Source organism: Anarrhichthys ocellatus, unplaced genomic scaffold, assembly GCF_004355925.1.
Source record: "Anarrhichthys ocellatus isolate YVR2014 unplaced genomic scaffold, GSC_Weel_1.0 scaffold50, whole genome shotgun sequence".
Lineage (NCBI taxonomy): Eukaryota > Metazoa > Chordata > Actinopteri > Perciformes > Anarhichadidae > Anarrhichthys > Anarrhichthys ocellatus.
Window position 1 is genome coordinate 70303 of NW_022280080.1, and position 23823 is coordinate 94125.

The following is a 23823-nucleotide window of genomic DNA, read 5'->3' on the forward strand; positions in this document are numbered from 1 at the left end:
TCAGAGGATATTTCAGTCGTTTTACAGTTAATTGTTCCCTTTTAATAAAACAATTCTTTTAAACAACATTTTTGATTAGGTCATCACAAGACAACTACCGATAAATAGTGGACTGATAGGAGTGTGTAAGGAGGCACACTGGAACACACTAAGCAACTTTGTCTCTGAGCTCGGAACTCTCAGCTTTCTTTAGACCTGGAAGATGAAGATAGTCACCTCGCCACCATCCAATCCACTGTAAATCATTTCTGATCTCAGCAGGACATGATGTCAATAATACACACAGAACATGTGAAACGAACTAAAATAAAATCCACCAACACTGAAAGAGTAGAACAATTTAATATTGAAATGAGAGGAATCTGTGCAGATACACATGGTTAAAATAATGAATGAAAATATGATGGTACTCTGGTGGAGGCCAGTTCATGATCATACATCAGTGGTTATTCAGGCCAATGTAATCTCATCTGGACCACAAGCGCTCCACAAGACACACACGTGCTGTATAAGGACACATTTGTTGGGTTTGAAGGCGATGAGGGACTACTGGTGGGGGTCTTTGCCGGTGCTCTCCATTCATCCAGCAGTTGGTCCTGTGAGGTCACATTCCACACTTCTCCTTCAACTGCTCCACCAGGTTGATGTACTCGTTCATGGCATCCTCTTTGCTCTTGCCTGATAGTAAATTAAAATGAATTTTAGGAAACGCATGAATGAATTAATAAAAGAAATGAGCACTGTGCAATGTGTAGTCCTCAGGACACAGGAAGCTTAATTACTGGGTTTGATAATGAAATTGGACCTTCTAATCTGGCCTGGTCCTTGCAAATACTAGGGTTAGTGAGAGCAAATAACTTTAAGGATAATTGTGGATAGACAATATAAGTTTTAAAGAACATTTCTTCTTTCTTACTACTTGTATTGTATTGTATTTGTTTAGGGTTGGCTGTTTCTATGGGTAAGAACACTCGACAGAGTAAACACTGAAGGTTACATTGAAACAAGTGTAGAGATCTGCAAACAACGTCTCGATAATCTGGTCTACAGCAGCTATGGAGACCACAAGAACCAGACTAAGTGCAACCAGTTTACAGGAGTCTGACAACTGGTGGCTTATGGAGTCACAGGAGTGCCATAATGACGGAAATATATGTAAAGGAACAAGAGAATAAACGTGGAAATATAAAGACAAATAACAAAAGAATGAGGATTTTCATTTATTTGTTGATTAATTTCTGTATTTATATATTTATTTAATTAGCATATAAAATGACTGATTTCTTTTTTTGAGTCATTTCTATTCTTACATATTTTCTTATTCTTTTCATTGTTGCTTTTTCTTTTTCCTTGAAGGGCCAAGCTGCCAATCACTGGCTTTGAGAAGCCTCCCTGTCCTGGCCGAGCAGTTAATTCCTGCACACGGCTGAACGCTCTCAAGACACAGTTCAAGCATCGCTTCACGTGGCCAGGAACTATTATTATTAGGGCCCGAGCACCGACGTAGTCGGAGCGGAGGACCTATTGTTATTCGATTGTTTATTATTATTAGGGCCCGAGCACCGACGTAGTCGGAGCGGAGGACCTATTGTTATTCGATTGTTTATTATTATTATTATTCTTAGTGTTTCGTCGCAAAAAGGAGGTGCTTGGGATACTGGGAAAAAGTCGAAATTTGGCACGCAAGCCAGAATTTGCAAAAATTGCAGTCTGATTGGGGTGTCCAACTGCGGTATGAAATATTGACTCGATAGCGCCCCCTATTGAGTAGCCCCAACATTGGGTTTCACCTAGCTGTATGGAATTTGGTAGGTATGTGGAACATGATGAGACGCACAAAAAAACCTCTTGGAGTTTTTCATTAAACCAAACAGGAAGTCGACCATTTTGACGTTTTTTGACCATTTCAAGGCGTCATACTTTAACGAACTCCTCCCAGAGATTTGACCCGATTGACTTCAGTTTCGGTCAGTATGCTCTTGAGACCTTGGCAGTGAAAAGTTACTCAAAGATCAAAAGGTTATCAAACTATGTGTCTGTGGCGTGGCGTCAAAAAAAACACCATTCGCCGCGAAACAGGAAGTTGTTGTAACTCGCCGTACATAGTCTAATCTGCTCCACATCTCTCTTATGTCATAACATCCTGACCCGGAACACATCTATATGATAATTTAGAATCATAGTAATAGCGCCACCTAGTGGCAACTGGAAGTTGTAAGTTGTGTACTTTGACATCCTGCTCCTCACAGATTAATCAGATCCCTCTAAAATGTTGTCAGAACAGCCTTAAGACCTTGATAATGCTTCATTGTGAAGATTGTAAGAAGTTATTGAAGGGCGGCGACGTGGCGGCTCGGCGAATTTCGATCCTTCGCCATGAACGAATAAACTGATGTAACTCGACTCCACATCATCAGATCTTTACCAGATTTCACATGTTTGATTAGACTCCCGGCCTGAAGACATCTGCAGGCCAATTTTGAATCATAGCGCCACCTACTGGTAACAGGAAGTTAAAGTCTTTATACTTTGGCTTGTTTCTCTTAGTAGGTAAATCAAATCAATATCAAATTAGTTCCACACAAATATAAGAAGTTCATAATGCCAGTTCATGAAGCTTTTGATGTTTTGTCGAACGCCGTTGCCGCGGCGATGCAGTCTTCGCCGTTAACAACGAAGGTAATTTTGAGAGGCTAAAAATGCTCGAAACATAAGCAAACTTGGCAAGCAGATTACAAGCCCGAAATGTAGTTATAGAATATGATTTTATTGGTTCAGAGTGGCAAATCGGCTAAATAGCGCCCCCTACAAAATTTCGACGAAGCAGCCCTCGCAGTATGTTTGACCTAGATGTATGAAATTTGGTAGGAACATGTATCACATATGGACTTAAATAAAAGTCTCTTGGGGCCATGCTCTAAACCCAACCGGAAGTCAGCCATTTTGAATTGTTTATGAATTTCTAGTGTCGTTTTTGTCATTTCCAGGCGCTGCACTTTAACGAACTCCTCCTAGGGAATTAATCAGATCAACTTCAAATTTGGTCGGTACAGTCTAAAGACCTTTGTGATGAAAAGTTACTCAAAGCTTGTTTCGTGAAAGCCTGTTGCCGTGGCGATGCATGCTTCGTCATGAAAAACGAAGGTGTTTTTGAGAGGCTAGAAATGCTCGAAACATAAGCAAACTTGGCATACACATTTAAAGCCCAAAATGTAGTTATATAATATGATTTTATTGGTTTAGAGTGGCAAATCGGCTCAATAGCGCCCCCTACAAAATTTCAACGAAGCAGCCCTCGCTGTACGTTTCACATAGATTTACTAAATTTGGTAGGCACATGTATCACATGTGGACTTAAAATAAAGTCTCTTGGGACCATGCTCTAAACCCAACCGGAAGTCAGCCATTTTGAATTTTGTATGAATTTCTAGTGTTTTTTTTCCATTTCCAGGTGCTGTACTACGAACTCCTAGAGAATTAATCCGATCACCTTAGAATTTGGTCAGAACAATCTAAAGACCTTAGCGATTAAAAGTTACTAAAACCTTTAGGTTTCATCGAACGACGTGGATATGGTGTGATGGCCATTTTACATGGTTTGCCATCATCCATCAAGCTGTTGTAACTCAACTGTACTTTGTCAAAACTCCCAAACTTGACATGCTTGTTGACTGTCATGGCTTTAGGACTTCTGCATGCCAATAGTAACTCATAGTCATAGCGCCACCTACTGATAAGCATGGACGTAAGCAGGATTCTATATTTACAGCGCCCCAAACACTGAACTTATTGAAAGGGTTTGTGGGCACACCATGAGAAAAAGACTTCTCTGATCTAAATATGTGCAGACTAAGATGCTTGGAGAGCAAACGTTAGATAACAGTGGATTTTCAAACCATGTCAGTGGGCATTAGTATAAATGATCTTCTTCGTGACAATCAGGTTAAACGTTACAATGAATGCTTCACACTACAATCTAAAGTTGCAGAAGAACTTAAAATGAAAACAGTGTTAAATTAAAGTGTTCAAGTAACAGCAAATGGCACTACTGTTTTGTTAACTTTCATGCAAGTCCAAATACAATCAGCAGGACACTGCAGGGAGTTGAACCCCATCCCAGTAAACTGACTGTCTGTTATGTTACAAACACTGAAGCACATTCACACACATTCATTTTCTTAATGATCTTTAAAGGCTTACATTTATGATTGTATCGGAGGTACACTCAAAACATTTGAGGCTTAAGACCTGGCAACATGATCTTGCTACGCTGCTGGTCTAACCAGGAAATATCTCACTCGTGCACGCAGAGTGTGATGGTCACAGAAATTCATGGCCAGAGTCCTGCCAGTACCCTCGACGAGCGTGAAGTTGCGAGGGCCCGATCAATGCTGCTCGCAGCTTTAATTATCTTTATATTTCCACATTTATTTATTTCTCTTAATATTTCACATTATTTAAATTGACTTAATTGTTCTTTTATTTCTTCTTCTTTATATTTCCACAGTTATTTTTGAACTCTGCCGAACATTAAAAGGACTTGGATCAGGGACATCCCGACCATAAACTAATGCTCACTCCTACATGGATGATGAAAACAAGATGCTTGGTGTGCTGAACTTTTAACTGATGTGACAACATGCACACACATGCATTGGAAGTCAGGAGCTTGGCTGGGGCTACATCAGCAAAGCTTTAGCTCTGCCTGATATAACCCTCAAATCTTTTCATTCAGACTTTCAATCTGAAAATGAATGCAGTGTAAGAAGAAGCAAAATCGTGTACAACAAACTCATTTGGTATACAGAAGTACTGGAAATTGTTTCAGAGAAGGTTTGCCGGGGTTGAGACATCTACAGGACTGATGGTGTACCTTTCTGCTTCTCCCAGGCATCCCATTTAGCTTTACCAGTGAAGTCAAACATCCCGGGGCGACCTTCAGAGACAAGAAAGACACAAACAGATGTAAGTGAAGAGGTTAAAGGAAATCAAACAAGGATAATGTATTTGAGGTCAAAAGGCCTACAGTTAAGTGTGGGAATTGGAGCCACTTTGGCCAGCCTGCTCCTCTCCACAAGACCCGTTAAAAGGGAAAGGCCTCTGGAGGGCTTGTCACTTACGAGCCCGATAGATTTAAACCAGTGGTCCCAAAGTGGGTCGCTTAAGAAAAGGCAAATATTTTTATTTTGCCATTACAGATGTGGTGCCCTTGATGCTGCAGCAGAAACTGGTGAGAACAGCTCATGGTTGCCAGTTGTTATAGCAACACAGTATGCTTTCTGGCACACGCGTTATTCAGGAGCACAACCGTAAGAATTAGGGTCTGTCAGAGCACATGATGGAAGATTTGTCTAACCCGAACCCAGATATCAAGGACATGCTCTTACATACTATGAATGAATGAACGACTATGAAAGGCTCTGTGGCTCCACTGCTTTTGGGACCTTTTCACACCTACCTTGTTACCTTGTTTGGTCCCCTCTTTTAAGTTTGATCTGAACCAAAGTTCCAGGTGTGAAACCACAGACCAGACAGTAGAACCGTAGTCCGACAAAAAGAGGCAGTCTCGGTCCAGATCAAATTAAACCGTGGTTTGGTTTGTTTCTTGTTCGAACTGTTGGACCTTTTAGAGGAAGTTCGTCACAACCGGAAACGGGGAAAACATCCCAGAGGAGACCAAATGTTTAACAGTTTGTCCGACAACTTTATAAAGAGTCAGTTCATAAATTCTTCTCCATTCATTCAAACTATGATAGAAGCCTATCAGGCAAATTGACAACACAATGACATGAGATGCACATAGGGCTGTCCTAGACAACGAGCACTTGTCGGCTAATCGATTCGTTGATTTTCTCCCGGGAAGATTTACACAAAAACACTTACACGGGATGTGTTCTTAAGTTTCTTGGACATAAGTCATTCAGCATGAAAAAAGCATAAAGAAGGGCTAATCAACCAGAGAAATCTTAGTCGATGAAGATGGGGCAAGCCTATTATCCACAAAGAATCACACAACGGTTGAACTTTAAATCTTATGTTTGCCAGAGATGTGCTCATAAGTTACTTGGCAATAAGGCTTTCAGCATGAAAAAAAACATCAAAACGACTTATCTAAAACTACCGATTCGTCGACTAATCGTTTTATGGAGGAGCAGCACTAGCGTTGAGTGCTGCAGAGCATCTATAGCATGAGGCAGAGAGTGCTTTCTCACCTGTGTTGACATCACCCACAGTGGCCTGCTTGAACAGTGAGTAGACCTGCAGCATTTCTTCATCCGCCGGCTTTTCCTTCAGCTGCTTCACCTCAGCTGCTGCATCATCAAATTTAGCCTACAGAGGAGAGGACACAAACGTCAGAACAATACTGATCTGATTAATCAGCTGTTGATTCCCGTGGACGACAGTAGGTCAGAGATCAGGATCGCCTACACAGCAGCACCACTACTTTGCAATAACATTGTAGGAGCCATTAGTTATGTCTGTGTATTATGTTTGAATTAGGAGCCTATCTCAGGTTGACCACAGGTGGCAGTGTGGAGTATTGCGGTAGGTAATTAATATATGGGGCACAGGTGCAACTGACAGGTAATGAGGCATGGGTGACGGGGAGATCGCACGGTTTTTACTGCAAGCCAGACACACCAGAGGGAGACCAGGAAGAGAAGTGCTATCCTATTGTATATCATCTGTGAACACTAATTAAATGGGAAGCTCACCCAAAAGTGTGAAACGCCTGGAATCTCTTTGTTGTAGCGAGTAAAGAACAGGATCTTCTCCCGCACCCAGCCCAGTGGCTAGTTGCTGGAATCAGTCACTACAAACATGGATATCGTCCTTGTGAAGTTTTAAAACCTGCATCTGAGGAGCTGCATTAAGTGCTTGCTGTGTCTTGCCTGGCCCGTGGGAAAATATTATATATAATAATATAATAAAATAAATTTATTATAATATAATAAAAATATTTACAACTTACTTTGGCCTCTACTTTTTTGCTTTAATTTCATCAAAGCATTCTGATAGACGAATGCAAAATATGTGTTCCACTGAATTATCTGCATTGTGTTCTATTAAATTCAGTGGGCTGTTGGCTCACGAGCTTCACTACCTTTTGTCGGTGCAACTTGTGATCACAGAGAAGAAAATAACGATCGTCCTCTACATACTTGCTGAGAAATGATAAGTTATTATTTTGTAATTTGTCTACATTGTCTTTATCTAACTAAATATTCTGCTTCAATCCATATGTCACACTGGCCCCTCTGAAAATAACTCTGGCATGTTGGATATTTGGATATTGGATATGTATCTATTCTGTTGCTTGTTTTCATGCAGCTCCTTTATCTGAATTAACTGAAAGTGCCAAATTGTTCTCCTGTTGTTCTAAGTTGACACGCAAGTATGTATTCAGTATTCACGGTATTCAATCTGGACCTTTTGGAAATGTACTTGAATACCCCTGCCCTCTAGTAAGCAAAGCCTTTATACACGATGACATTAACATGTTTGTATGTTCTATGTACTCCTGACAGTAGTAGTATATAAACATATATAGAAAAACAGTCAAGAAAATACCGTGAAACCGCCAGAATCTTAAAAAAATACCGTGATACACATTTTTGGTCATACCGCCCAGCACGAGCTGTAACATAACCACAATGCACAAGTTAACTTGGTGAGCATGCATTTGAATAATGGGGCTGTGTGCCCACATGCACTTAAGTGCCTTTGTTCCATGATTTGACGTGTGACAGTGACAAAGAGAACAGCGTGTGTGTGTGTGTGTGTGTGTTTGGCTCAACGTGTCTTGATGAATTTGTTTCAGGGTTCATTTGAATAAATAACTAGAAATGTACTAACTTTGAGGGCCTTTTTCTCAAAATGACAGCTCTTTGACAGTCATTATGTAACATGACGTATGTTGCATGATATTTGAAGAACAGAAAACGATGCTGATATCATTAGAAAGCTAAGACCCTCCTCTTGAGGGTCAGTGTGACTGATAATGATAGAGCACATCACACGTGAACGGTAGCCTAACGTATGTAAACCAATGACTCATGTGATGACTTTGACAGCGCTGAGGTGCTGCACTTTGGAGGAAACACTGTCACTGCGTTCCATATCGCATAGTTCTTCCTTTTAGTACATAATGTAGCTGCCCTTACAAAGGTTGTACTGTTACATGCAGTATGCATTCAATTGGGACACACTACTTCCTCATAACATTTCACTTTAAACTTTGACCCTCATGCTTATGTATCCACAGCGCAGAGGATTGTGGGTCAGACTGGCTAGAATATCATGCCGGCTTTCATACTGCAAAATGCGACTGGATGCAGTCGGACATTCTGGTATTTTTGTCATACTGCATTTGGCATACTAAAAAGAAGGGTACTATGGGTACTGGACTACACTGTGTTTCATTCCGGCAGCTTGAAGGTCACACTGGTTACACCGGAGGTAAAGCAAAGAACTGGTCTAAACCTTTGTGTGGAACCAACTGTTTTCCAACAATGACATCATGTATATTTTGTATGACATGTTCTCTTCTTGTTCATGTTCTCTCTCTCAGGGACTGCAGATGTTAATTAGCTAACTCCGGCTCAACAGTAATGAACCAATAAGTAAATGGAAAACGATGCTGACCAGGACCGGACGAGCCAGGTAAGACAGGCCAGAACACATGCACACGCATATTAAAGTTTAACATTAACAATTGAAAGATATTGTACACTTTTTAGATCAATCTGAAAACTTCTGTGGGAATAAGCTGGGATAAAAAGTATGATCCATACGATATGATATTTAAACCTGCATCAAGCTTAGCTGCTGCTGACTCTGGAAAGAACAGAATGTGAAACATACAGATAAGCACCAGTACAGGCTGATCATTAGTATTACTGTTGAAGTCCCTGCAGCACCTCCCTTTGCCACGCTAATGCATCCAGACTGTGAATCTGAGGATGAATGCAGTGTTACTGAAAATCTTACAAGTACAACAATGCATTGTGTGTGGAGGGGGAAGCACATGAGCTTACTCATTCATTTGGACCCTCCACACACAACAAACGCCCCGCTAGCTGTCTGTGAAGAGATCTAGTACATCTATAACAAAACAACTAAATGGAGCAAAGGTCGGGCTACTGGAACAATGTTATCAGGTATCACGTCAGGGCTGTCTCTGGGTGGCTGTGGGTCAAAGGTCAGGGAATAAGGTCTGAATGCATGCACGTGTTCAACACTCACACTCTTCTACTGGTCAGCTGACATGTATGATGCGAGGCAGGACACGAACTTTACGGACGGTCCTTTATGTACATACGTTAAGCAATCCTCCAACGTGTGAATAGCATGCAGAACTATGTATTTCTTTTTAAGTTTCCAATCTTACTAATCGATACATATGTTACAAGTTGAGATCTTCAGTACGGCCCGTTCAAAGTACCATCCAAGATATTACCGACAAACGGCAGAAACTGTCACGTCTTAATGGAGACACACAATCCAAAAGCCAACAGCTCACTCTGTTGCAACACAACTGGCAATGTGAGAGTGTCGGTTAGAGACGCTCCTCTAGTGTATTTAGCAACAGGCTCGGGAGACCAGGAAACAAGCCCGAGGCGCGCTATTACTCCAGGTCACTGTCACACCAGCCAGCGGCTTCCTGTCGCTCTTCAACGCCGACACGTTGCGGACTAATTCCATACACACCTGGAGGTCAGCCATCTTTAGTTGAGGATCCGACTGCAGTCAGCCAACTTGACGGATGGTCAGAGCAAAGTCCACTGAAGCGCCCAGCATGCAACTACTGGCGATAGCGCTGCTTCTTCTTCTACAACGTGTTGACGGACTACAAACCGACCTTAAACGAGCATGCCGCCACCTACTGTACCGGAGTGTGAAGCTTTACGACTTTATGACAGTTTTGTATTGTTATTATTGTAAATAATAGAAGTTTAAAAAAATCATGACTTTATAAATAAGGTATATTTTGGATATCAAACCCGTTTCCTAGTCAGGACTCGCAGTAGTGTATCTGGTAGAGTAGTAGTTTGGAAGGGTGAGATGAAGTTGGAGTGATGAGGAGGAAGATTGTTGAAAATGAGGCATTCAAAGATAATATAAGATTTCAAGGGAGGCCACAATATAATATAAATATAATATATATATATATAAAATATATAATCCCAAGGACCAAAGAGAAAAAGCAATGACAGTTGAAATATGTGCAGCGTGATGGTGGACAAAGCCAAGCAGACAAGTGGTGGGCCCTTTGTGAGAGGCGTTATATACAGTATGGTATCCCAGAGGAGGAAATGGTGGAGAATTTGACGTCAAGCATTAGAGGTAAAATGATTATGTCTGCAAGCAAGAAGAGGAGGAGAGAGGGTTGATAGTTTACCATTGTTGCTGAATTTCCAAGAGAAGGTGTTGTTTGATAAAGTGACAGCGGGATATATGAGTTACACTGTAACTGTCCCGCCGCCTTTGCTGTGTTTCAAATGCCAAAAATATAATATAGACATATTGCAGCAGGGTCTGGGAGATGTCAGGACGGGACTGAGCTGAAATGTGCAAATTGCACATGGTGGATGTGAAGTGAGAAACTGGTAACGAGTTTGATGGGAGATAGAAATATATTTCTATTGCTGATAAGGAGAGTTTTGTGTATTTCATGGCTGAAGTACACATTCCAAGCAAAGGGGAAAGCTGAGAAGATTGAAATAATCGTAAAGTGTGCAGCAAGATATTTAATATTCATGGAATGACTGGGATGGCTGTTCAGGGAGAACATTTATACAAAAAATCATGTTCACAAGATTAGTGTTACTCATGTTAATTCTGCAGTGCAATGCAAGGATTCTGCTGTCAAATGGCCAATCATTTAAAGGATGTCTTAATGGTTTAGAATATAAACTGCATGAAGTATGGGATGAAGAGACACGGCTTAAACCAAACTTAGATTTTGTGATTGAGGTGTACGTATGTGTGCACAAAAAGGGATAGAGAAGGGGGTAATGGGGGAGGATGTGCTACCTTTGTTGGGCTTTCAACTTACCACAAATGTATTCTTGCTATTGTCATATTTAAATGTAAAGTCAATCATTTCAGAATTTGTAATGAAGCCGAGTGGAATTTACATAAAAGTATGAAAATTATATGACATATATGAACATTTTAATTTTTAATTTTTATTTATTATTATATTCAAGTATTCCAAACACAAATAACCTTAAAACAAAACAAATATCTGGAAGCTATCTGCCCAATGTCATTTTACAAGACTATAAAATGGTAAGTCAGACTAAAACTTGAACGCTCTAAAGACAGTGGAGATGAATGTGTATTTCCTAAAGAACGCAGCCCCGCCTGCTCCTATCACCCTGTGTGACTCCCCCGTCGACGCTGTGGAGTCCTTCCTCTTCCTGGGCTCCATCATAACCCAGGACCTCAAGTGGGAGCTGAACATCAGCTCCATCACAAAGAAGGCTCAGCAGAGGATGTACTTCCTGAGGCAGCTGAAGAAGTTCAACCTGCCAAAGACAATGATGGTGCACTTCTACACAGCCATCATTGAGTCCATCCTCTGCTCCTCCATCTCCGTTGTATGGAGTACCATTCGCTCTGCTGAGAGGGTGATTGGCTGCAATCTGCCGTCCCTCCACGAACTGAGGCAGGCAGAAAGATTGTAGCCGACCCCTCTCACCCTTGACACAAACTCTTTGAGCCCCTTCCCTCTGGACGGAGGCTGCGGTCCATCAGGACCAAGACTTTATGCCACAAAAATAGTTTCTTTCCATCGAGCCGCTCCATCCCCCTGAGCCACAGTCACCATAAATTTGATGAATAAATGAAAATGAAAAAACAAATCCGCTTTAACGGCGTGATGCTGTACTGACTTGCAGGCTACTCTACTCTATCTAAAGTGTGTCTTACCTGCCAAGATGAGCAGCACTAATCCAGTGATAGTTTACTGTACATCTGTTTGAAAACACCTGTCATATAACATGGAGTGTCCTCGGAAAGTTAGCTAGCTAGCAGTGATATGTGGGTCAGGGTTTTTAATACCGCACCTACATAACCCATAATGAGAGCCAACTCATTAAAATCAACCATCCAAAGCTGACCCAATATACAAATCACCAATTGTATGCATTATGGTAGCACAAGTGTTGGGACTGAGCCCGCTGCGCTCACTTTGTGTTTCTGTGTGTGGTAATTGCACGCAATGTGTATGTAAGTTATTCATTTATTAATCTTATCCTAACCAGCCAGGTTAACAATCACTAATAGCCAAATTGCTGAAATTATATTTTTTATAGTGTCCTGGCTCAGAGCAGACTGTGGTGAGTTAACTATGGCTGACCAGGACATACGGTATATTCTGTTTCTGTTCAGGTACATACTGTATATGAACTTTATTTGGTGTGCATTACTCTCTTCACCTTGTTATTTGTAAAGCACTTTGAAGCATTTGATTTGATTGAAAGGTGAAAAAACAAACCTTGACTGATTGATTTGGGGGACCATTGAATTTGAACTAATTGATTAGTTAGAATTAAATCATATATGTTCAGGTAGATATGGATGGTTGGATGGGTTAGCGTTCATGGTACCTTGTGTTTAGAGTGTATGGAGGAATTAAAACCCACATGAAAGAAAACATTAATCTTTAAATCTTATTAAGAATATGGGCAAGTACAACAACACTTACAACAACAAATGATTCTCAAAAACAAACAAAAAGATTTCACCTGGCAAAATATAGCCAAAGATAAGGAACTTAAGACGTCTTTGTTCAGCTGTTTTATTTCATAAACACAGGAGAGAAATCACTTGCTTCTCAGGGCTTCCTTATAGAAGTGATGAAGGTGACATCAGACATAAAAGGTAACTTCTTAAACAATCGAAGTGATTACTACTTTGAGTCTATCGTCTGTGATGTGAACTCGACATTAGTATCAATATGTTCCCTGAGACATCTTGGAAAACGTGACCGAGCCGTGTCAGAAACCATTTCTCAGCACGACTCCTGTCCGACCTCTTCATCTTTGCTCACCTTTGCAAACTCACGTGTTGCGTGATGGATGGAAGGTGATGGCAAACATGTCACTGAAAGGAAGAGAGGCCCAGTGGAGGAGGATGGGGATTAATGAGGACAACGCATCACGGTCGCAGCGCAGCCTCATTGGGAGATGTTGGTGGAGAAATGATGCCTGGAAATTTTATTCCAGTTAAGTGATATGAGCATGATTTTGTGTTGACAGTACACGGTCATTTAGGCTGGTGTGTTAAGTAATGTTGGAAACTTAGAAGCGAATGCAGTTTGATGCTGTGTTTTATGAATATGTAATGAGATACAGCTGTGAACATCATTAGTAGTGGCACTGTTGCATGCTTATATCCCCAGTGAGCCGTGTGCATGTAATGTGTGCGTGTATATCTTTACGTGTGTGTGTGTGTGTGTCTCTGATCCCTGCCAGTTAGCTTGTCCCTGCATGCTTATTAAACTGTGTGCAACGCTTGGAACACATTTTTCTTGTTGGTCTTCGGTGTGGTGTCAGTCTAGGCACAGTGCACTCCGGCATCCTCATTGTGTTGGCAGTTGTTAACACCAACTCCTTTGTGTCGGCAGCTGAAGATGTCGGACTCTGTTCCTAAACATTTGAGCTCATCCAGCCAGATCCTACCAGCCCCTACAGAAGGACAGCAGTGAGAAGAAAACATGCATTCATCAGATGCTTTTCTCTATATTAAAGTGCAAAAACAAAGGTTACATTTTCCTTTGGTGTTAGCAGTGGTGGAGGAAGTACTTTCATCGTTTACTTCAGTAAAAAGGTACAGTTACTGTTAAAAGTTCAATCTTGCATTCAAAATCTTATGTAAGTAAAACTAGAAGATAGTATTTATTATTAGTACTGGTAAAGGAAGGGCTTTTTTAACAAGAGTATATACTGCTGGATAGCTTCATTTAATATGTTACATCATAATTTGTTGGTTTATGATATTTTGTATTTTCATACAGGTTATTTTTTCTTCCTTTTATATTTTGTTTTGTAATTACTTATTTACTAATATTAAAGTCGGTGTAGACCATTTTAAAGTTCAAAACAATGTGCAATAGTGCAATAGCTTATCAAGCTACGCACGAGCATGAAGCACCAAGCATCATCACAGGAACCGTTCATGATGCTTTCAGTGAGTGGCTAGAATACATACGCAAGTGGCCATATAGTGGCCAGATATATACATGTATGTGATGGAGAAACAGCGTGTAATGTTACAAGCATGCAAGTCACTCGATACTTCCAACTCCGTTATGGGTTTAACGAGTGACCGTGTTAACCGCTGACTCAGCCGGATGCGTTGGTGGTCGCACATAGTGAAGGGAGCCGTTGAAAACACAAACAGAACATGAAGGTGTCCTCGTAAAGACCCTCAATCCTGTTAAAATACAGTTCCTGTTACTACGAGCAATGGCTGCATCTGACTTAAAGTCACACACCTGATGCTCTGAAACAGTGCTGTGGGAATTCTGTAGAAATTGAGTGAGCCGTTTGATTCTGACAACCATCCATCCATCCATTTTCCTCCGCTTATCCGTGGTCGGGTCGGGCTGACCCAGACTTCCCTCTCACCGGCAACATGTTCCAGCTCATTCTGGGGGATCCCGAGGTGTTCCCAGGCCAGCTGGGAGATGTAATCCCTCCAGCGTGTTCTGGGTCTTCCCCGGGGTCTCTTCCCAGTTGGACGAACCTGGAAAACCTCCAGTGGGAGGTGTCCAGGAGGCATCCTAATTAGATGCCCGAACCACCTCAGCTGACTCCTTTCGACGCGAAGGAGTAGCGGCTCGACTCCAAGCTCCCTCCTGATGACCGAGCTCCTTACCCTATCTCTAAGGCTGAGCCCGGCCACCCTACGGAGGAAGCTCATTTCGGCCGCTTGTAACCGCGACCTTGTCCTTTCGGTCACGACCCACAGTTCGTGACCATAGGTGAGGGTAGGAACGTAGACCGAGTGGTAAATTGAGAGCTTTGCCTTCCGGCTCAGCTCCCTCTTCACCAAGATGGTCCGGTGCAGCGCCTGCTTTACTGCTGCAGCCTCACCGATCCGTCTGTCGATCTCCCGCTCCATCTTACCCTCACTCGTGAACAAGACCCCGAGATACTTGAACTCCTTCGCTTGAGGTAGGCACTCCATCCCCACCTGGAGGGAGCAATCCACCGCTTTCCGGCAGAGCACCATGGCCTCAGATTTGGAGGTGCTAACTCTCATCCCCGCCGCTTCACACTCGGCTGCAAACCGCCCCAGTGAATGCTGGAGGTCATGATCCGAGGAGGCTAACAGGACCACATCATCTGCAAACAGCAGAGAGGCGATCCCGAGACCCCCGAACCTGACGTTCTCCACCCCCAGGCTGCGCCTAGATATCCTGTCCATGAAAGTCACGAACAGGACCGGAGACAAAGGGCAGCCCTGGCGGAGGCCAACACCCACCGGGAACGTGTCTGACTTATTGCCGAGAATGCGGACACAGCTCCTACTGCAGTCGTACAGAGACCGGATCGCCCGTTGTAATGGGTCCGGCACCCCATACTCCCGCAGCACCCCCCACAAGAACCCCCGAGGGACCCGGTCGAAAGCCTTCTCCAAGTCCACAAAGCACATGTAGACTGGCTGGACAAACTCCCAGAACCCCTCCAGTAGTCTTGCGAGGGTAAAGAGCTGGTCCACTGTTCCACGGCCAGGATGGAATCCGCATTGCTCCTCTTGAATCTGAGGTTCGACAAATGGTCGGAGCCTCCTTTCCAGCACCCTGGCATAAGCCTTCCCCGGGAGGCGCTTTCAGCATCTTAGGGCGGATCTCATCCACCCCCGGCGCCTTGCCACCAAGGAGCTTTTTGACTACCTCAGCGGCCTCTGCCAGGGATATGGGTGAGCCTCCCCCTAGATCTTCAGGCGCTGCCTCCTCTGCAGAGGACATGTTGGTCGGGTTTAGGAGTTCCTCAAAGTGCTCTTTCCACCGCCCGACGATGTCACCTGTCCGGGTCAGCAGTCCCCCCCCCCCCTGCTGAGAACAGCCTGGGGTAAGCCCTGCTTTCCCTTCCTTAGCCGTCGGATGGTTTGCCAGAACCTCCTTGAGGCCAACCGAAAGTCCTTCTCCATGGCCTCCCCGAACTCCTCCCATGCCCGAGTTTTAGCATTCGTGACCACCGCAGCTGCAGCCCTTCTGGCATGCCGGTACCTGTCAGCTGCTTTGGGAGACCCCTGGGCCAACCAGGCCTTGAAGGTCTCCTTCTTCAGCTTGACGGCTTCCCTCACCTCCAGTGTCCACCACCGGGTTCTCGGGTTGCCGCCACGACAGGCACCGATGACCTTCCGGCCACAGCTCCTAGCGGCCGCGTCCACAATAGAGGCTTTGAACATGGTCCATTCGGATTCCATGTCCCCAACCTCTCTCGGGATGTGAGAGAAGTTCTTCCGGAGGTGGGAGTTAAAGACCTCCCGGACAGGGTCCTCCGCCAGACGTTCCCAGTTCACCCTCACTATATGTTTGGGCTTGCCGGGTCTTTCCAACCGGTTCCCCTGCCATCTGATCCAACTCACCACCAGGTGGTGATCAGTTGACAGCTCTGCTCCTCTCTTCACCCGAGTGTCCAAGACATACGGCCGCAAATCAAATGATACGATTACAAAGTCGATCATTGATCTCCGGCCTAAGGTGTTCTGGTACCAGGTACACTTATGAGCCACCTTATGTTCGAACATGGTGTTCGTTATGGCCAAACCGTGGCAAGCACAGAAGTCCAATAACGAGACGCCATTCGGGTTCAGATCGGGCAAGCCGTTCCTCCCAATCACCCCCCGCCAGGTTTCTCCGTCATTGCCCACGTGAGCATTGAAGTCCCCCAGGAGAACTATAGAGTCGGTAGGTGGCGCCCTTTCCAGGACCCCTCCCACCGACTCCAAGAAGGCCGGATACTCTGAACTGCTGTTTGGTGCGTAAGCACAAACCACAGTCAGAGCCTTGCTCCCCGCAACCCGTAGGCGCATGGAGGCAACCCTCTCATTCTCCGGGGAGAACTCCAACACAGCGGCGCTCAGCCGGGGGCTCGTAAGTATCCCCACTCCCGCCCGGCGCCTCTCACCCTGGGCAACTCCGGAAAAGGACAAAGTCCAACCTCTCTCCAGGAGCTTGGTTCCAGAGCCAGCGCTGTGTGTGGAGGTGAGTCCAACTATTTCTAGCTGGTATCGCTCCACCTCCTGCACCAGCTCTGGCTCTTTCCCCGCTAGCGAGGTGACGTTCCACGTCCCTAGAGCTAGTCTATGCCGCCGGCGATCGGCTCGCCCAGGCCTCCCGCCTGACCCGCCGCCCGGTCTGCATTGCACCCGACCCCGATGCTTGTCCCTGCGGGTGGTGGGTCCACAGGGTGGCTGCTCCATGCTGTTTATTCGGGCTGAGCCCGACCGGGCCCCATGGGCGACGGCCCGGCCACCAGACGCTCGCCGACGAGCTCCCCTCCTGGGTCTGGCTCCGGGAGGGTGCCCCGGTATCCCTGGTCCGGGCGAGGTGGCTAAAGACCGTGGGCTGCTTATCATTAGGGTCGTTTGAACCGCTCTTAGTCTGGGCTCTCCCCCGAGACCTGTTTGCCTTGGGAGACCCTACCAGGGGCTAATGCCCCGGACAACATAGCTCCCAGGATCACTGAGCCACTCAAACTCCTCCACCACGTTAAGGTGGCGATTCGCGGTTTCTGACAACCAAACATGCAGCAACCAGACATTTCAATGCTGGTAACACTTAGTATAAGCCTGCTAACTCTCAATGGCTGCTTCAAAATGTCACTTCCATTGCTGAAATGCACACAAATATTTTTGCCGACGCTGTCTGTGAAAGGGTCTATAGTACTGTTATCTGTCTCAATAAATACAGTTTGAAAAACGTTATTTTCGGAAAAGTTAAAGAGCAGTTTATCCATCTGTCCAGTACTTACATTGTGCAGCACACATAGGTGCTATTGATGAGCACTGGACAGGAGGAATGCTTACAGAGACTAATAACTCTTTACATGTACATATGGCCTTTTGACTATTGTTTGAAAGCTCATTTGAAAAAATGTAAACTTGTCCTTCAGTGTACAGATGTTTTCTCACTTTTTCGTTCAAATAAAGTGATATCGGTAGTCTGGATAAAGTGATGGATCGTTAACAGCCTGTCTTATCTTGTTTGGCCACAAACGAGAGAAAGTAGTGAGAGGGTCAGCGTCACAGTGTGCTCATGGAGAAACAAAGGATTAAAGGGTATTGTTAAGCATTAGGGGATATTATTATTCTATTCTATTATTAGTATTATCATCATCATCATTCATATAACTATAACGGCTATTATTGTCATTCTATTATATCACTGCTGCTGTCATTATTATCTGTAATCATTTGTCTCTTTCTGTATCTGCTATGGGAAACAGATCCTCCTCATCTGACATGATGTGATGGAGACTTCTTACCCGGGCTGGCAGTGAAGGTGGAAATGGCCGTTTGGAAGCCCAGCATTTTACAGATCACCTTGCCATCCACAGTATCAAAGCCATCATCACACACGGTGCCCCAGACTCCATTGTGCTTCACCTCCACTCGCCCTCGGACTCTCCCCGGCACAAGACGCACAGTTACTGTGGTGACACAAAGTACAGCTGTTTAAAGCTCCTGGTAGCTCAAAGTTATTCTACATTGAAAGTGACATTTTAGCAGTTTGTTTTCGTTAGTAGTAGCTTTTGAAAATATCTCTCATTCTCAACACTGCTCTCAGGTCAGTCATGTGATGAATTACACTCTGGTGGATTTCCTTGGTCTCCCTTGTCTCCTTTGGGTCCTGGTGGTCCAGGACGACCTGTGGAGGAAAAATGTTCAAATACATCTTCCAACCAAACCGACGGTTTACATGAACTGGTATAAATCCATCAACTGAATATGTTACACAGTACAGAAGGCTCATCGTCTTTATCTTCTGTAACTCAACAACGGGTGAGTGATTACATGCGTCAACATCTATTCTGACTCATTCCTCTTTCACAGTGAAATACAGACCTGGGGCCAGATGCTTATATTCTTGTATAGATTCACCACTAAAGTTGTGTGTACATGAGAGAAATATATTCATATGCATTATTTTCGGTATCTTGCCCGAGGACGCTTCGACATGCGGACTGGAGCAGCCTGGAGTTGAACCACAGATCTGTGTTGAGATTAGGGTTGTAACAATATGTGTATTTGTATTGAACAGTTTGGTTCTGGACTTTCGGTTTGGTACACGCCATTCTTTCGGTACGCCCTGGGACCTACTCAGCTATCTATGTCTACTACTTGCAAAACTCTGGAGCGCGAGTTTCACCTGAAAGGTTTTGGCAGCACACCAGTTGAGGTATGCTGCAGTATGCTGGTTGGTTCAGCCGGGTTAGCCGGGTTAATCAAGCTGAAGGGACCAGGTTTTGTGTAACAGTATACCAACAGTTAAACTGAAGTCTGGTATATCTGTGGATACACTTGAAAATGTAATTTACAACGGCTTCACCAAAGTTCATGATTTTTAAAACAAATTAAGAAAAAGTTATTTTTACTTTGTTTCTTACCAAACAAGATTTCTATTGGACTTCCTGTTAAAATGTTTTTTTATTTTACTGCAGTATAAAGTTACATCTCTCACCTTTTATTTAATCTCCTCATAATGTCACTAAAACTATGTGTTCTGAAGTATTGAAGTGTACCTCAATCTTCTTTTATAACCAGTGCACTAGTTCATGTGTGGGTATTAGGCGTCTGCATGGTTTCTGTGCTTACATATCATCTACACATCTGGCCCCTGGTGTCTGGATGTTTGGGAGGAAAAGTTTGTTTTACACCTAGTTGTTATTTGATGTTTTCTGTCATTTCAAATGCTTTGCACAATAAATCACATATGGAAGAAACCTGTTACGTTAGTACACACTCACCTTCAGTTCCATTGAAAGCAGGGGGTCCACTTATACCTGATGACAACAACATGGTATCTCTTTAAAGACAGTTGCTGGACATCACTGATATATAGCCAATAAATATACATGAGTAGATTAAATCTATAGTTTAAAGTTAAGTCATGTTTAGAGCTTTGATCGTCAACCAAAACATGTTTTCAATCACTGGACCATAACGTTAAATATGCTTGCAGCAGTTGCAGCAGCGCTAACTGAAGCACACTGGAATAAAAACACAACAAGCATGGATTAACAACATATGACAGTCAGTATGTGCAGTTTAATGAAATCCCTGCAGCTTTGAAGCAAATACATCATGAGACAAAGTTTCACTCTTAAGCACCTGGAGTCCATGACAGTTAAATCAGTCTACAGCAGTGGTGGGCCATCTCTCTGCTGGCCTAAACAGAACCACAAAGCTATAGCTTTATAATTTAATCATTTTTCACAAATACACTACATGTATTATAATATTTTCCCCATTATCTTATTTTCTCATTGCACAGCTACTGTCTTCCTCAGTTGCTCTGCTTCCAGTGCAGCTTGTTTTAAGTAGAGCTTTTATCCAATCAGATCTCACCTCTGTGTCTCTAGGTAAGAACAGAGGCAGCACTTTACTGTGCACAGGTCAGGAAAAACACTTATGAATGATGGATGCTGCTCACCCAGACTTGAGCATAAGCTGTTCGTTTTCAATGTCTTGTGCAATACAGTAATAGGTTAAGCACTATAGTCATACAGTCACTAATGACTAATGTGGACATGCAGTATGTAGTCATTGTGATGGTAAAGACCTCATAACACTGATACATCGGCCATTCAAGGATGTTCAGCATTAAGCAAGGCAAGAATGTTAATTCCGAAACATGGACATGAGCCATGGCAACACATACCGACTCCTAACATGATTTTGGTTCAATAATGTTTCTCTCTGCCATAGATAATGAAGTAGATGGGCCTACACTTCTCCAGATGTCTGAAAGAATGAGTGAGCGAATCTTTCCAAAAATGAAAGACCAAGTGAAGTTCCTGTCTGCTTTAGCGCAGCTGAAAGTGTGAGTTACGTTATACAGTGAAGCCATGTCATTTCAGTTACAATTCCAAGGATTTACTTGTCTTGTTTTTGGTAGTTTTCTTACATGTTGGCTTAAATTAAAATCTGATTTTCCTCCCCTTTAGCAGTGAAAGCGAAGCCCCTGTGAGTCAGAGAGCCCTAGCAGCCCAACCAATGATCAACTGCCAAGTCCGGTTTCCTCCAACAGTCTTCACGGCACTGACCAACAAGGATGCAGCTCTGTTTGACCATTTGAGCCAAGACACAATGTAAGTTTGTGTTCCATAATAGAAGATGGCGACAGACAGCAACATGTGTGATGCGTTACATCATGTAAGCAAACCATGTACCTATCAACTGTGAGCTCCAGATCAGACTGGAGACGTAACCTCAAAAAGAAAATGTCTAAGTAGTACTTGCTATCTGACATTTTCAAAGCATGTGACAGTAATATAAATAGAAACGGTGTCCGACAAAAGTTCAGCTCTAAACGGTGCATAGCGCAGTACCACTCGCGGCCATTTAGGACACAGTGTCATGGACATAATGAACAACAAAAGATATTTGAATAGTTTGAACTTATGTGTTTTTCAAGAATGAATATTCAAACATAATTGTTGGCCAATTTTTACAGCCGTAATGTACAGTAATGACATGTTATCTGCCTGTAAAACAAGTTTCCTTGTTAATCAACTTTTAGGTCTGTATGCCATAGTGAAAGCTATGCATCATGATGACAAACTACACATTTGCAGACCTTTAACTGCTCTTTCTGATCATTTGAGTTAGGTATCTCTGTTTATTGCGCTGATCTGGAATGTTAATCTTGTATAACGCCTTGTGTTTTGTTCCTTTTGAAAACTTACAGGTATCCGTCTCATATTCAGTATGAGCAGCTCTTTAAGTCTGTCCTGCTCAACTTCCCTTTTCTGAAGGAAAGTTATGGATCTGGATATGTAAGTATTTTCTCACTGACTAAAAGAGTAATGCTAAACTGAATTTTATGCTTCATACTTCATGCTCCAGCTCAGTCCTAATTGTGTCATTGTTTATTACTTAGCAAACAGATGCAATGGATGCTGGGGACGACAAAAGAAGTACGAGCCACCATATTGCAACAATGAAGCAGGCGTGCCAAAAGATGAGGCCTAACTTGGTCATCATTCGCCAATGCCTCCAGAGAGTACAGAAGACACTAAATGCAACAACACTCTACTGCAGAGGTCTTAAAAGAATTCACCTGCTTCTCTATTCCAATCTTGGCGAGTGTTTTATCTAATATATAACACGTGGTGCAGTGTTTACCGCAGGATTTTGTGAGACTGTGGTGGGTGGACCTCAGACCCTGAAATGGACAGGCGCTGAACCAGAACTTTAGACAGAGGGCGATTTGGGAACAATTAGCTATTTGTTTGATGACGCATATGCCCCTGGGGGAAAGGGGCTATATTTCTGGGGTTCTAGTGTAGCCGGCTGATATCCAGACTTCCTTTTCAGTGCGCTGTTTATTTGTTTACAGTCTGATGAGCAACTTAAGATGTGAGACTGGAGTTGAGAAACGACATGTACAACAAGATGGTTTTACAAGTAGCCAAATAATTTCAAACCAATAAATAACTTTAAAACTATTAATCAACGTTAAATACTTTTTCTTGCCTCATTGATCCATTTTCCCTTTAAGCCTTTTAGAATATCCCATATACTGTGTTTTGTGTAGAAGTGCTCTAAAAAGTTGACTTGACGTTTACCTAGATACTGTTATCCGAATCAACACTCCTGAGGAAATTGGTATGATAGTCTCAAAACTTTGCAGAATAAGAATTGTGACATTTATTGAAACATGATTTGTCATTTGCAGGCCTGTTGGTGAATGCAGCCATACTCCTCCTACCATCGGTCTTCAAAGAAAATGCATCACAGCTCTTCGCAATAGATAAGGTTAGTCATTTGTGTTTGTGGGGGGCAACTTGAATTTGTTTATTTAAAAAAGGGAAATATATTTTCAGAAAATTAAGATAAAGTGCAATTTCAAAAATATGACATCTAATCTCAACAAACTAGCATTTTATGTGCAACTAAGCATATCAGAAAGCTTTGATCTTTAAACATTACGGAATACAGCTTTAAGTTTCAAATGTTTTGTTTCAGGAACCACTAAGCCCAACACCCACAATTGTCCTGAGCAGCAGCGATGGCAAGCCCCTGAGTGACGGCACAGATGTTTTTGTAGCAGTGGATGGACAAAAAATGATGGTGGACAATGAAGACGCAGACGGTTCATTGGCCATGGGTGTTGTGTTGGCCCTCTATCATCTGAAAAAAACATTTTCGTTTTTGGAGGCATTTATCCTGAAGCTGGACACACGGGTACCTGTAGCTATGCAGAGAGTGGCAAATGCTCTGAACATTTCTTAGATAAGACACTGCAGCACATGGATTACATTGTATAGAGTTGATTTCTGACAATAAAGTGAAGTGCAGTACATCTACAGGTGTTTCTTTTATCCACAAATCAATTTGCCATCATTTCCGTGAATGTAAAAGATGATTTTATAGATCATCACAGAAAGGATCCTGGAATATGATCTCCAAAAAAGAGTGGGAACCCTGATTCCATTGTTATGCTGTTTAAATGTAAAAAAAAAAAAAAATCACGTTTTCCAAAACTCAGTTCTTTAAAGAACCATTTATTCCTTGGAAGAACCATTTTTAGCTAAAGAACCATTTGAAAAGGGTTCTTTATGGAACCATTTGGGT

General features: G+C 43.0%; 3 protein-coding genes across 6 annotated transcripts in view; 1 reads left to right on the plus strand and 2 right to left on the minus strand.

The window, feature by feature from the left end:
- Window positions 1-323: 323 nt before the first annotated feature.
- On the minus strand, window positions 324-9853 carry LOC116395806 (acyl-CoA-binding protein-like). Its single transcript, XM_031869936.1, has 4 exons — window positions 9712-9853; window positions 6213-6330; window positions 4874-4936; window positions 324-678 (listed from the first exon to the last, which is right to left on the minus strand). The coding sequence occupies exons 1-4, from the start codon at window positions 9724-9726 to the stop codon at window positions 605-607; spliced, it is 270 nt and encodes an 89-aa protein (XP_031725796.1). The 5' UTR covers window positions 9727-9853; the 3' UTR covers window positions 324-604.
- On the plus strand, window positions 7581-23551 carry LOC116395805 (uncharacterized). 4 transcript variants are annotated; one of them, XM_031869935.1, is made up of 8 exons: window positions 7581-8664; window positions 18471-19026; window positions 20953-21067; window positions 21192-21335; window positions 21935-22022; window positions 22127-22328; window positions 22925-23004; window positions 23215-23551. In XM_031869935.1, exons 3-8 carry the CDS (start codon window positions 20985-20987, stop codon window positions 23479-23481), a joined length of 864 nt encoding a protein of 287 aa, XP_031725795.1. In that variant the 5' UTR covers window positions 7581-8664; window positions 18471-19026; window positions 20953-20984; the 3' UTR covers window positions 23482-23551. The 4 variants fall into 4 exon arrangements, with proteins under 4 accessions (XP_031725795.1, XP_031725792.1, XP_031725794.1 ...); XM_031869932.1 differs by lacking the exons at window positions 7581-8664; window positions 18471-19026 and having other exon boundaries at window positions 20554-21067; XM_031869934.1 differs by lacking the exons at window positions 7581-8664; window positions 18471-19026 and having other exon boundaries at window positions 20554-21067; window positions 22127-22289.
- LOC116395804 (macrophage receptor MARCO-like) overlaps window positions 12794-23823 on the minus strand; it is a 31697-nt gene continuing 20667 nt past the window's right edge. The window contains exons 8-11 of the mRNA XM_031869930.1: window positions 19992-20027; window positions 18833-18892; window positions 18510-18674; window positions 12794-13697 (exon numbers count right to left, since the gene is read on the minus strand). Of these exons, the coding sequence (XP_031725790.1) occupies window positions 13567-13697; window positions 18510-18674; window positions 18833-18892; window positions 19992-20027 (392 nt within the window). The 3' untranslated portion in view covers window positions 12794-13566. The remainder of the gene's footprint in view (window positions 13698-18509; window positions 18675-18832; window positions 18893-19991; window positions 20028-23823) is intronic.